The sequence below is a fragment of the Borostomias antarcticus genome (assembly GCF_949987555.1).
Source record: "Borostomias antarcticus genome assembly, chromosome: 11".
Lineage (NCBI taxonomy): Eukaryota > Metazoa > Chordata > Actinopteri > Stomiiformes > Stomiidae > Borostomias > Borostomias antarcticus.
Window position 1 is genome coordinate 16,950,583 of NC_140244.1, and position 15,000 is coordinate 16,965,582.

The 15,000-nt window shown below is 45.9% G+C and overlaps 1 protein-coding gene across 4 annotated transcripts in view; it reads right to left on the minus strand.

Annotated features, from left to right (window-relative positions):
• Positions 1-1,855: 1,855 nt before the first annotated feature.
• slc26a6.1 (solute carrier family 26 member 6, tandem duplicate 1) overlaps positions 1,856-15,000 on the minus strand; it is a 34,088-nt gene continuing 20,943 nt past the window's right edge. For 3 of the 4 annotated variants that reach the window (XM_084445645.1, XM_084445644.1, XM_084445646.1), the window contains 5 exons: positions 13,582-13,671; positions 13,116-13,280; positions 4,506-4,560; positions 3,933-4,057; positions 1,856-3,378 (listed from right to left, as the gene is read on the minus strand). In XM_084445645.1, coding sequence (XP_084301771.1) covers positions 3,241-3,378; positions 3,933-4,057; positions 4,506-4,560; positions 13,116-13,280; positions 13,582-13,671 — 573 coding nt within the window. In that variant the 3' untranslated portion in view covers positions 1,856-3,240. The remainder of the gene's footprint in view (positions 3,379-3,932; positions 4,058-4,505; positions 4,561-13,115; positions 13,281-13,581; positions 13,672-15,000) is intronic. The other variant, XR_014630656.1, reaches the window with a different exon arrangement.

Here is a 15,000-nt window from a genome sequence, read left to right on the forward strand (position 1 = left end):
GCTCCTGTGTGTTTACCCAACCTGAGACCCTGTGATCCTCTTGTTCAGTCTGTGGTTCACTCTGTCCCCTTCGTGTCTCCTGTGTCAGTGAGTCTTCCACCCTGCTGTCCAATGATCCTCTGACATCCAAGGAAACACTGAAAGAGGCAGGGCTGCGCAGCCAGAGAGCAAAGTTCCTGTGAGCCGTCTACCTCTCGATCTACCTCTCCAGCTCCTCCTCAGAGAGACGGACTGACTGAGACAGGGAGAGAGAGACAGGGAGAGAGAGACATAGATACGAGAGAGAAACAGGTAGAGAAAAGGACAGAGACGGGTAAGGAGAAAGAGAGAGGTAAATAGAGAAAGAGAGACAGGGAAAGAAAGAGAGACAGGTAAAGACAGAGAGAGAGACAGGTAAAGACACAGAGAGAGAGACAGGTAAAGAGGCGTCCTCGTAGTCTTATCTAGGTGATTAGATAGGATAATGGTAAACCAGTCTAGTCAGGGTTATTCCCATTCTGCTCATAACAGGATGTGTTTGCGCAGATAGCACTCAACTAATGCCCCTAGGGAAAACTCTTTATTTGCTGAATAAACTGACAGCAGGTTTTTCTAAAGTGTTCCAGAGTTGTGGGTTGGTCCCTTCCCTCTGTCTCACCAGTGAGAAAACCCGTCTCTATGATAAGAAAACTAGCAGGGCTTCTGCTGCTGTCAATCATTAAAAGATTTCCTTTGGACAACAGATTACCAGTCCTTGGCGTTTATCAATCATTACTGATCAATAGCCATTCTCAATGGTTGAACATATTTGCGTAGTCCATGCTGTAGTGGAAATGACCCAGGTCAGAGGAGCTGTCTATGATGAGCTTGAACTCCTAACTAACTTCTTAAAATGAGTTTGCTTTAAGTTTGCTCAAGAGAAAACATTAAAATAAACTGAGATTGTTGATGAACTCACTGTGAACCATTAGAGAACCAACAGCCCTGTGTGCTGCCTGATCATATGATTATAAACTTTTGATTTGACATTGATTATAAGCCTACTTTATCAAGTTATCTGCTCCGGTTATCTCTGAACAAATGACTGACATCTTCAACCTCTCAGTCGCCTCTGGTGAGCTCCCTCTTGACTGGAAATCTGCTAGCGTGATTCCGCTACATAAGGGAGGTGATAAGGATAAGTTGGATAATTATAGACCTATCTCCAGGTTACCCTGCCTGGCAAAAGTACTTGAGACCTTAGTAAATAATCAACTTAAATCCTTTCTCTCTATCAATTCAGTGCTCAGTCCTCGTCAGTCTGGCTTTAGAGCCCAGCATAGTATAACCTTGGCGATTACCTTGGTTGTGAATGATATTACTTCGGCCTTAGATAAGAAAAAGCACTGTGCAGCCCTATTTATAGACCTTTCAAAAGCATTTTAACACAGTTGATCATTCACTACTACTGAATAGACTAGCTAGCATCGGTCTAGATGAAGGTGCCCACAGCTGGTTCCAGGATTATCCAGGATTGTCCTTAACCAAAGGAGTCCCTCAAGGTTCAGTGCTGGGTCCTGTCCTTTTTACAATCTACATAAACAATATTGTATCTGCATTGAATGTGTCATGTCAAGCACATCTTTATGCTGGCGATACAGTTATCTATTGTTCTGCAGATTCTGTGCAGTCAGCCACTGAAAAGCTGCAGCTTTCTTTTATTGCATTGCAAGAGGTCTTTTTTTAATCTTGAACTCGTTCTTAACGCTAGCAAAACAAAGTTTATTTTCAAGGGCTAAAAATATTGATTATGATCAATTACAGATATAATCAAAAATGGCACTCAAATAGACAGAGTCACAGAGTATAAATATCTAGGCCTGTGGATTGATGAAAAATTATCTTTTAAATACCATGTTGAGAATCTTGCCTCTAAGCTGCGCCAGAAGGTTGGCTTTCTGTATAGAAATCGATCTAACTTCCCTCGGTTCTGTAGAAAAAGGGTTATTGAATCAATATTTTTATCTGTTCTTGATTATGGTGACGTAATTTATCGGCACAGCCTCTACATAGAAACCTCTGGACTCTGTGTAAGTAAGTAAAGTAAAGTTTATTTATATAGCACCTTTCAAGATACACAATCACAAGGTGCTTTACAGTAAAATCAAACATACCAATTAAGACAAGTGCAACATAACCAAATAGAATAAAGCAATACAGAATGAAATAACACAAGTAAAATACAGAAGAATAAAACAATAAAAGCAAATACAGATTGATAAAACAGGTAAAGACTCTGTGTACCACTCTGCACTTAGATTCATTACAGAAGACAAGTATGATACACATCATTGTATTCTGTATAGTAAAGTTGGTTGGTCATCCCTAGCAGCTCGGCGTGACCATCACTGGTATCTGTATATCTTTAAGGCGGTTATCGGTAGACTACCCCCTTATATTGCCGCACTACTGGACTGGAACGTTCCTTCCTATCAAACTCGTTCCAGTGACTGGCTTGTTTTTAAGGTCCCTCGAGCTAACACAGAGCTTGGCAGGACAGCTTTCTCGTATGCTGCTCCAAAGTCTTGGAATGACATTCAGACTCGGTTGAAGATGGAGGTTCTCCCTTCAATCACAGAGTTTTAAAACATGATCTCTGTCTTTGGTGATTGGAGTTGTAATTGTTTTATTTGATGTGTGATGGAATGTTTATTTGATGTGTGCATTGTTCACTCGGTGATGCTATAAATGAGGTGCATGCACTCATTGTCCTTTTGAGTTTAAATAAAGGTTTGAATGAATAAAAAAGAAAAGAAAAGAATAATGTTTGTAAAAACAGGCCATCACACAACACAGTTCAACTAGAATAACGTTTTTATACTGTATAAACAGATTTGATATAAGCAGTGTATTTCCACAGTGATAAAAGTCTAAAACGAATAAATTATCAAACATTAGGTTTCATAGTTGACATTATAACCTTGCACATCCTCAAATGGACCATGATCAGCTTGACTGTCGCTCAGTGTGATGAAAACACATTTTTATACAAGGAGAGGTTGACAGAAACGTCCCGAAACGATGTCACTGAGAAAGGTCCTGTGTCATATGGAGTACACCTGGTCCCTGAGAGGCCCGGGACTCAGTTTGTTCCACCTTCCAAACCAACAGAATGTTCTAGTCTGTTCCACCTTCCAAACCAACAGAATGTTCTAGTCTGTTCCACCTTCCAAACCAACAGAATGTTCTAGTCTGTTCCACCTTCCAAACCAACAGAATTTTCTAGTCTGTTCCACCTTCCAAACAAACACAATGTTCTTCAGAGTGGCTCCGTGGACCAGCGAGCGGCATGTTCTCCTCCTCCCGCTGGCCAGCCTCGCTGGGACCTGAGGACGCTGGTTTACTCTCTCTGATGGCGTCCTAGGGGCAGAAAGGCTCCAACGTGAGAGAGGCAGAGGACAGTATTCAATCAAAACTGCAGTCTGGCAACCCTAAGCTGACAAGACTGTACTGTCTCAGAGGCAGACTGAATGTTTGATTCCACAACGGAGAATTCGGATACTTGATTCTGATTGGCTAGCAGCCGTAAAATACTCTGTAACCTACGGCTATAAGAATGATAGGTAAATAAATGATTGAATGTTACTACTGTGAGTGTTTTTTGTGAATATATATGTAGTAACCGTTGTACAAAAGCAATTGACCACAAGAGGCAGTGGGTTACACAGGATTTTACAACAGCTACGGGGCGTTGTTAGGCCCAACGCGACTGCCTCTGGTGGTCAATTGCTTATTTAATCTACAATTAGTTGTAAGATAATGGTTCTAAAAGGGACGTTCCACCAATTGAATAACAACACCTACTTTTCTATTCAGTCTAACTTGTGTAAGTCCTTGCAGTTTCCAGTGTGTGGAAGTAAGGGGTACTATGAGGTACTACAGTACCCAGAATGCTTTGTGTTTGGGCCACTCACAGGCGAGGCAGAGGGCAGGGCAGCCCGGCAGCGCATCACAGCATGGTGGACGGAGGGGAAGAGGCTGGACACTGGGAGGGCGTTAGGTACGAACCCCTGGACATGCAGCTGGTTCACCAGTCTTTCTGTAGCACACAGAAAACACACAGGGTTGTTTAGTAAAGTTGTTTTGTTAAGTATGTGTGATGTGCCATACATTCTTTACTGGACAGCAGTTATCACAGAAGGTAATGTTAGTACTGACTCCTGATATTTAATGTCTTGGACAACTGTCCTACATTGACAAACTCTGAAACGGAGCTACTTTTTGCAGAAGGGAGTTTACAGGGAACAAAAACTCCAATGGTTCAAGGTACAATTATACTACAAAACTACACTACTCCAATAGTATAGTTTAGTTTAGTACAGTATAGCAAAACATACAGTATAGTACAGTATACTATAGTACAGTACAGTATAGTACATTGTAATACAGTATAGTACAGTACAGTGTAGTACAGTAGTATAGTGTGTTTGGCTGGGAACTGCGGTTACTGGTAGTGACTGGCTGTGTGGTATTAGTGGGAAACTGACCTGAGCATGAAGCTAGACACACACCGACACCCTGCTCCTCCAGACTCTCCACAACCTAGACACACACACGCACGCACACACGCACGCACGCACGCACGCACGCACGCACGCACGCACGCACGCACGCACGCACGCACACACAGTGTAGAATGTGTTCAGTGGGGAAAAGTCATGTGCGCCCACAGTCCATTTCCTATCTCACGCTCTCTGAGTCACACAACAATAAGAAGCACATGTTCAGAGAGGATCTGAGGGATCATAAAAACAGAAGATAACACACACACAACCACACACACACACACATAAACACACACACACACATGCACACACACGCGCGCACACGCACACATGCACGCACACACATGCGCACACACACACACACACACACACACACACGCATGCACATACACAGACACTCACCCACCCACAGCCACACACACACACACACACGCAGACACACACATACACACACACATGCACACACACATGCACACACACACGCACACACACACACACACACCATCAGTGACGTGCTAATGGCCAGAGTGTGATGTGGAGGAAGGACCAGAGTACCTCAGCGTGGGCTGACTGGTCTCTGCAGTCATATTTAGTACTATACATTAATCTGATCTGGAATCAGATTTAACTGGATTACATAGCCTCTGGTATCATTCATTGTGCAATATACTGTTATAAACAATCTGACAATAAAATCATCTGTGCATAGTCAGATTCCTGAAATTCAGAACTAAACTAGTGCTCGGCGATTCGGATTGTTGGCCCATGATACCCTCTTCCACTGATCTTCATGAAAATCAGTCTGGTAGTTTTTGCGCAATCCTGCTTACGGATGGATGGATGTATGGACATAAACCTAACCTCCCCGGTCTGGAGGTAGTCTCTCTCCAGACTCAAATATTACACCTAACCTCCCCAGTCTGGAGGTAGTCTCTCTCCAGACTCAAATATTACACCTAACCTCCCCAGTCTGGAGGTAGTCTCTCTCCAGACTCAAATATTACACCTAACCTCCCCGGTCTGGAGGTAGTCTCTCTCCAGACTCAAATATTACACCTAACCTCACCGGTCTGGAGGTAGTCTCTCTCCAGACTCAAATATTACACCTAACCTCCCCGGTCTGGAGGTAGTCTCTCTCCAGACTCAAATATTACGCTGAATCGCTGCGCTCCGCATACTAAATAACAGAGTCTCTGCCACTTCGCTGCCCAAGCTGGTGTTCTGAGGACGTATCGACGGGTCAAAATTGAAAGAGTGACAGGTCGTAGCAGTAAACGAGAGATGCTAGCACAGGTTAGATGGGTGGGGCATATTTATGGATGGGAACACCTGATGGCGAAAGTCATTACTGATTGGTGTCGCAGGGATTCCTGCGAAACGAATGAATTGCCAGGATTTGAGCACCAGATTTTTGGATGAAGTGTCCCAGAACCATAGAGAGATCTGCAGCATGCAGTAACGTAGTTAGCGTAGCTTACGTAGTGCATCAGATTCATTTTTGCGTAGATCTTCACCACCTTCTGGGACTGTGGGGACCTCTTCGCCAGGAATGGCCTACCCCCCAACAGGGCAGGTGCTCGTGTACTGTCTGTGTCTATGGAGCTAGCCCTAAAGTCCTGGTCCAGGACCTCGCCCAAGGTCTGATACGGGGTGAGTCTGACCCGTCTCAACCACCCTACTGCTAAACATAAACCTCTTGTACATACGGCTTTTCATTTCATTTCATTTATTTGTTAAGAGGGACAAGCACATTGATGAGCATTCATGGAACATAAAATGCACATAGAATGTAAATGCACCCAACCAATTTAGCCAGAGGCTAATTTCCTAGTGGATACAAAGGCGGTCCACTTTATTGAGAATATCGCAACGTTTCAACCCTTAGGTCTTCATCAGGCAACTTCAAAGCTTCAAATGACAGGTAGCAGGTATATATAGGCTGAGAGCCTGTGACATCACATCTGACATCATGTGCCAGTCAATTAGGCTAAAAGGTGCAGTTAGAGGCTGCACATATATAAACACATAATAATGACATTATGAATAGCCTATATACATCCATCTAGATACAGATACAAAAATCAGATACAAAAAAGATAATAGGGACTTATCACAGTGCAATGAATAGGCCTACAACAATGTAGGCTACACCGTTTGGTGCGTTCACTCGAAACGTTGCAATATTCTCAATAAAGGGGACCGGGAGAAATCGGATCTTTCCTCTTCTCACGTATGTACTCCAAGATCCAGCATCTGGCCTACTAAGGATTGAAGTGCGCACAGCTCTTTTGCCCTTTTGTCTATTACCCTTTTGCGCGGCACTCCGTTTTGACTCCCAAGCTTTTTTGACTATACTTTGGCAACATGACAGATGAAGGCCCCACTTCAAGCCAGAGTGGGACCTTTGAGTTTGACGAGGCCGATTACGCCTGCATTATGTTGAAGGATTCTCTATTTGATGAGGAAACCCCAGACCTCAGAGACATTGATACGATCATTGATCAGATGTAGGCCTATAAGATACAAGAACGGGAGATCAGACAATATCTCCACGCTGTGACTCTAAGTGACTATCTTAGAAAGAGAATTATCCTGCGAGGTCTCAGACTCCAGAAAGCGCCTGCACTAGGGCTGGATAATCCTGGCTTTTGCCAACGATGGAGTGACATATTGAATAAATGCTCTTTTGACCTGATGGCCCTCGCCATAAATGAATTGAACGAGCAAGTGGAAAAGACGCGCGCGGAGGCGAAAAAGCTGGAAGTACAACCAGGGATCTGCCGGACAAAAAGAAAATGAGATCAAGAAAGACTTGGAACGCTACCGAGCCGAATGCTCCAATGAGATCCGTACCCAGAAGAAACCCAAGTTCGCCCGAGACACAGATAAATGTTGTGTTATCTGCAAATGTCATCATTTATGTGTGATGCACTCGGATGATGACTCGGATGCACTCAAGCACTGTGTCACATGAGACGCGGTGGGCTGTGGGTATTTATACTTTGGCAACATGACAGATGAAGGCCCCACTTCAAGCCAGAGTGGGACCTTTGAGTTTGACGAGGCCGATTACGCCTGCATTATGTTGAAGGATTCTCTATTTGATGAGGAAACCCCAGACCTCAGAGACATTGATACGATCATTGATCAGATGTAGGCCTATAAGATACAAGAACGGGAGATCAGACAATATCTCCACGCTGTGACTCTAAGTGACTATCTTAGAAAGAGAATTATCCTGCGAGGTCTCAGACTCCAGAAAGCGCCTGCACTAGGGCTGGATAATCCTGGCTTTTGCCAACGATGGAGTGACATATTGAATAAATGCTCTTTTGACCTGATGGCCCTCGCCATAAATGAATTGAACGAGCAAGTGGAAAAGACGCGCGCGGAGGCGAAAAAGCTGGAAGTACAACCAGGGATCTGCCGGACAAAAAGAAAATGAGATCAAGAAAGACTTGGAACGCTACCGAGCCGAATGCTCCAATGAGATCCGTACCCAGAAGAAACCCAAGTTCGCCCGAGACACAGATAAATGTTGTGTTATCTGCAAATGTCATCATTTATGTGTGATGCACTCGGATCATGACTCGGATGCACTCAAGCACTGTGTCACATGAGACGCGGTGGGCTGTGGGTATTTTCTGCTCATAAATCCGCGAAATTGCGGACTTTCGGTAAGTGCGGCTAAAGTGCGCAAAATTGCGGCAGTGGCGCACTTGTGGACCTAGCAATTCCGTTTTGGGACTACCCTGAGCCCTTGTGGACTTGGGTGTGGGAACGCGCATGTAAGGCCACAAGGCCGCGAGTGCTCTGCACTTTCGCCTAAGTGCGTGATTTGGGATTCAGCTTCAGAGTTTTTCACCAACGCGAGAGACTGTCCCCCTACCTACACAGACCGCGCCCCCCCCCCCCCGCCACCACGCCCACCCCTCCCACACCCATCCCTGCCACAGCCACTGCTACGGGCACCACTCGCATTCCCTTCAAGAGGAAGTCCACCTTCATCCCACCCAAGCATAGAAATGCCTCACTTGACACATATTGTTGTTTGGTGGAGAATGATGTGAAATGTCTATTAAAAAAGAAGAAGGAATTTAAAGTGTACAATAATTTGTCTAAGGCAGAGAGGGATGCACTAACAGACTTAAGCAAAGATAACAAGGTTGTGGTACGGCCTGCCGATAAGGGTGGAGCCATAGTCCTACAGAATGCCGCTGATTATTGTTGTGAGATTAAGAGACAACTCAGTGACACCACTTTTTATGAGAAGCTGAACTCAGACCCACTCAGAGTTTAAAGACACGTGTGCAGTCTACACTTAGGACTCATTTGAACAACTCAGAGTTTGATAAGAGCGTTTTTGAATTCCTGTCAGTTGAACATCCAGTCACTCCAGTTAATTATACATTACCCAAGATACACAAGGGTTTGGACATACCTATAAAGGCAGGCCTATAGTGAGTGGTATAGGTAGCCTCACTGAGAACATCTCAGCTTATGTAGACCATTTCATAAAGCCAGAGGTTGTTCTATATTAAGGACTCTTGTGATTTCATCAACTGTCTGAAATCTTTAGACCAGGTTACTGACACACTGTTATTGGCCACTTTTGATGTTCAATCTTTGTATACTAACATCCCTCTAGAGTGCGGTATAGAGGCACTACAGAATTTCCTGAGTCAATGCCCCACTACCTCCAAACCCAGCACGGAATGCATATTAGATCTAGCCCAAGTTGTCCTGAGTAACAATTTTTTTCGGTTTGAAAATTATTTTTAGTTACAAACCAAAGGCACTGCAATGGGAAGCAAGATGGCTTCTAACTACGCCTGCCTATACATGGGTCATTTTGAAAACAAGTTTGTCTTGAATACAGCAAACCCATTTTGGTCCAAGATTTTATTGTACAAACGATGTATTGATGATATTTTTATCATTATGGATGGCACTGTGGAGGAGTTAAATGAATTCTACCAGTATTTGAACTCCTGTAACGACCACTTGCACTTCACTTTAGAGTTTGACAAGGAGCGCATCAGTTTTTTAGATGTACTGGTCTATAAAAGTGGGGATATATTCAAAACGGATCTTTTTCGTAAGCCCACAGACCGCAATACCATGCTGAGAGGGGATAGCTTCCACCCCAGACCACTCATAAAAAGCCTGCCCATCAGCCAATTCCATGGGGTTCGCAGGGTGTGCAGTGATGACAGAACCTATGCAGCGCAGGCCTCAGACCTTTCCAACAGGTTCCTCAATAGAGGCTATAGACAGGAGTGGGTTGATGCAGCCAGAGAGCGCTATGACCAGGTGACACAGGAGGAATGCCTCCAGCCCAGAGAAAGAACACCCAGTAGCAGCTCATCCATGTGTTGAGTCAAGTACTCCCCACTTGGTGCGATGTTTAGAGAAACCATCCAGAAACACTGGCACCTTGTCCAATCTGACCCCAAACTTAAAGGTGTGTTTACCGAACCGCCCAGGCTTGTTTTTAAGCGTCCCAACAATCTACGAGACAGCTTAGTCAGATCTGACATGATCTCCCAGAGTGCACCAAGACTCCTGAGCGTGCCGGATGGAAATTACAGGTGTGGCGGTTGCACTCAATGTACGTACACCCAGAAGTGCAAATCTTTTAGCCACCCACACACAGGTGGGGACATCCCTATACATGGTGCTATCACATGCAGCACTACGCATGTAATATACATGATCCGCTGTCCTTGTGGCCTAGCCTACATTGGCAAAACGTCCAGGGAGCGACGCACCAGAATAAGTGAACACAGAAGTCAGATCAGAGCTGGCGATGAGCGTAGCCCCGTCCCAGCCCACTTCAAAACAGAAGGGCACAACGTTAGCGCCCTGAGGTATTTAGGAGTGGAGAAGGTAGAGAAGCCATGTAGGGGGGGAGACTTAGAGAGAAAACTCCTCCAGCGTGAGACCTTTTGGATTTATAAAATCAATACCATGTCACCTAAGGGACTTAATGAGGAGTTTGACATTAAGCCCTTTCTGTGAACTGGTGTTTGGTGCGTTCACTCTCCAAACAGTGTAGCCTACATTGTTGTAGGCCTATTCATTGCACTGTGATAAGTCCCTATTATCTTTTTTGTATCTGTTTTTTGTATCTGTATCTAGATGGATGTATATGGGCTATTCATAATGTCATTATTATGTGTTTATATATGTGCAGCCTCTAACTGCAACTTTTAGCCTAATTGACTGGAACATGATGTCAGATGTGATGTCACAGGCTCTCAGCCTATATATACCTGCTACCTGTCATTAGAAGCTTTGAAGTTGCCTGATGAAGACCTAAGGGTCGAAACGTTGCGATATTCTCAATAAAGTGGACCAGGAGAAATCAGTGTGCGGATCCTTCCTCTTCTCACGTGTTTACACTGGTGGACACAGAAATGTTGAGAAAAGTAGTATCCCAACTCAGGTCCTCCACATGCCCGCTGGATCCTATCCCCACTGATTTTTTCAAAACTATTTTTGACTCTGTGTCTTATGAAATTCTAGCCATTGTTAATGACTCCCTGTCTACAGGTATCTTCCCACCAATACTCAAAACTGCTTTGGTGAGACCTGTTCTGAAGAAAAACAACCTAGACACTTCAATTCCTAGCAATCTCCAACCTTACCTTTTGAGTATAATTCTGGAAAAGATTGTTTTCAAACAGATTAATGATTTCCTAGCTACAAGTTCTACCCTCAACCCTTTCCAGTCCATCTTTCCCGCCCATCATAGCACAGAGACGGCATTAGTCAAAGTTGTAAATGACCTCAGAACTAATGCTCCAAAGAGCTCTCTGTTCTTGTCCTCCTGGACCTGAGTGCAGTCTTTAATACTGTAGATCATGCGATCCTCATCAAAAGACTGGAGAAGTGGGTTGGCCTCTCCGGTCCAGTCCTAAATTGGTTTAGGACCTATCTAACCGGCCGTGATTTCTTCATTGTCCTCGGTGATCATAGCTCAGGAAAGATCCCTATGACCTGTGGGGTGCCCCAAGGATCGATCCTAGGACCTCTACTCTTCAGCCTGTACATGCTGCCCCTTGGCAGTGTCATCAGGAGGCACAACATTAGCTACCATAGCTACGCAGATGATACCCAACTCTATATTTCTGTAACACCCAGTAACTACAGCTCGATTTACTGCCTTAAGTGTATTACGGATATAAATGTATGGATGTCACATAATTTCCTCCAGCTAAACCAAGACAAAACAGAAGTACTGATCATTGGTGAAAAAGCTGAAAGAGAAAAACTATCTGCACATTTAAAAACTCTGGCAATTGACACCAAATGCCAGGCTAAAACTCTACAGTAGGTGTCATACTTGACTCAGATCTTAATTTCGAAACCCACATCAAGAATATTACAAGACATCTTTTTACCACTTAGGAATCATTGCCAAGGTGCAACCGTTTCTCTCTCAGGCTGACGCTGAAAGACTAATGCATGCTTTCATCACAAGCAGGCTAGACTACTGCAATGCTCTACTATCTGGCCTACCAAAGAAAGCAATCTCTAAACTACAAATGATACAGAATGCTGCAACAGAATGCTGCAGCACGAGTCCTCACTAAGACGAGTCCTCACTAAGACTAAGACGGAGGGCACACATCACACCAGTCTTACAATCACTACACTGGTTACCTGTCAGTTTTAGAATAGACTTTAAAATACTTTTATTAGTCTATAAATCTCACCACAGTCACGCACCTGAATACATTTCAGACATGCTTGTTAGATACATGCCCAACAGACCACTCAGGTCCTCAGGTACTGAACTCCTAACAGTTCCACTAGCCAGGACCTAGAGACACAGAAAGGCAGCCTCCAGCCTGCCTGTGAATCCTCTGTATACACTGGTGTAAATCCTGTTATGCACTGTGTGTATATTTAGATATGTACTGTATACAGATGCTGGTTGCCCTGCAACAGCATCAAAATCACCAGTGAAAAACACTGTCCAGATACCCGTATTTCATACATAGCATTCTCTATGAGCCTGTTCTGCTAAGTGCTTACTATGATATTAGAGATTACAGGGATAGCTAACACATAATGGCCTACCATGGCATTATGCCATAGACAACTGTAACTATCTTGTGCACTCTCCTGTTAGTCATGTCTCTCTTATGAAGTATCTAGCATGTTTACTGCTCTGTATATGTTCTTAGCCAATAGACAAACATTTTCCAGGAGCTTGCTCGATCGTCTTGTTGAGAGAGGTCAGGGAAGAATTTTTACAGCTCACTTTTCTGACCCCTGGGTGAAACCGTTTTTTTGCTTCCCTCTGGAATATGTAGGGGTGGGACCTATGTCCACCCTCTCATTGCTCTCTGTAAAGCACATTGTGTTGCCTCTGTGTATGAAATGCGCTGTACAAATAAAGTTTGATTTGATTTGATCAGCGAAAGAGAGGTCATGGGTCTGGCGTTGAGACTAGGGCGGAGGTAATAAGCTAGGTCTAAACGATGTCAACCATGTCATACCGTATGTGTGCGGACCGAGTTTATTAACACTATTGTATTATACTGTATGTCTGTGATGTTTGGAACCACCTGGTGTCCTCACCTTGCTGAGCGTTGTCATAGCTACCGAGTCCATGAAGAGCACTGAGCTGAGGTCCAGGACCAGGAAGTGGCTCCGCCCCCTGTCCGTCTGGCCCGCCCTCTGGACCGGCGCCGGGGAGGCGGCCTGGGGGGGCGGGATGGGACCCAGGTTCTGCTGCAGCACAGTCTGCGCTCACACACACGCACGCACACACACACACACACACACACACACACACACACACACACACACAGGTACAAACACAAACACACACACACAGAGGTACAAATACACACATAAGTACATGTACCAACACACACAAACATGCATGCACAACCCCTCACACACAGTCAAACACACACACACACACACACACACACACACACACACACACACACACACACACACACACACATATATATCCATACAATAGTCCTCATTGTGGGTGCTTTCCTGCCCATCCCCTGGTGTTTCTCTCCTGCTGTACCTGAGTGATGGAGCTGCAGACCATCTCTGCGTTGGCGAAGTACAGCGGTCCAGAGCAGGACAGGATGGTCAGGCCTGGGGCCCGGCGGGCCTGGGACACACACACACACACACACACACACACACACACACACACACACACACACACACACACACACACACAGCAGGACAGGATGGTCAGGCCTGGGACACACACACACACACACAGCACTGGGACAGGATGGTCAGGCCTGGGACACACACAGCAGGACAGGATGGTCAGGCCTGGGACACACACACACACACACAGCACTGGGACAGGATATGGTCAGGCCTGGGACACACACAGCAGGACAGGATGGTCAGGCCTGGGACACACACAGGCCCTTCAGATGGGCGGCACCAGAACGGCACTGTGGCTGGACACTATCAAACTCTCAAGTCTACAGATGATTGCTGCTCTCATGTTTTCACACTGTGACCTGTACTATCTGTACTAGGTGAGTTGAGGTGAGTGTACTGTAGAAGTAGACTTGTGGTATCTGTACTACGTGAGTTGAGGTGAGTGTACCGTAGAAGCAGACCTGTGCTATCAGTACTAGGTGAGTTGACGTGAGTGTAGAAACAGACCTATGCTATCTGTACTAGGTGAGTTGAGGTGAGTGTAGAAGCAGACCTATGCTATCTGTACTAGGAGAGATGTAGTGAGAGTGTATAGGCAGACCTGTGCTATCTGTGGTGGTGGTGGGATGTGGTGGTGGGGTGTGGTTCTGGGGTGTGGTGGAGGGATGTGGTGGTGGGATGTGGTGGAGGGGTGTGGTGGTAGTGGGATGTGGTGGAGGGGTGTGGTGGTGGGGTGTGGTGGTGGGGTGTGGTTCTGGGGTGTGGTGGAGGGATGTGGTGGAGGGATGTGGTGGAGGGTTGTGGTGGTATGGGATGTGGTGGAGGGGTGTGGTGGTGGGGTGTGGTGGAGGGGTTTGGTGCTGGGGTGTGGTGGAGGGATGTGGTGGTGGGATGTGGTGGAGGGGTGTGGTGGAGGGGTGTGGTGGTGGGATGTGGTGGTGGGATGTGGTGGTGGGGTGTGGTGGTGGGATGTGGTGGTGGGATGTGGTGGTGGGGTGTGGTGGAGGGGTGTGGTGCTGGGGTGTGGTGGAGGGATGTGGTGGTGGGATGTGGTGGTGGGACGTGGTGGTGGTTTGTGGTGGTGGGGTGTGGTGGTGAGGTGTGGTGGTGGGGTGTGGTGGTGGGATGGGGTGGTGGGGTGTGGTGGTGGGACGTGGTGGTGGTTTGTGGTGGTGGGGTGTGGTGGTGAGGTGTGGTGGTGGGGTGTGGTGGTGGGATGGGGTGGTGGGGTGTGGTGGAGGGATGTGGTGGAGGGGTGTGGTGGAGGTGTGATGTGGTGGTGGGGTGTGGTGGTGGGGTGTGGTGGAGGGGTGTGGTG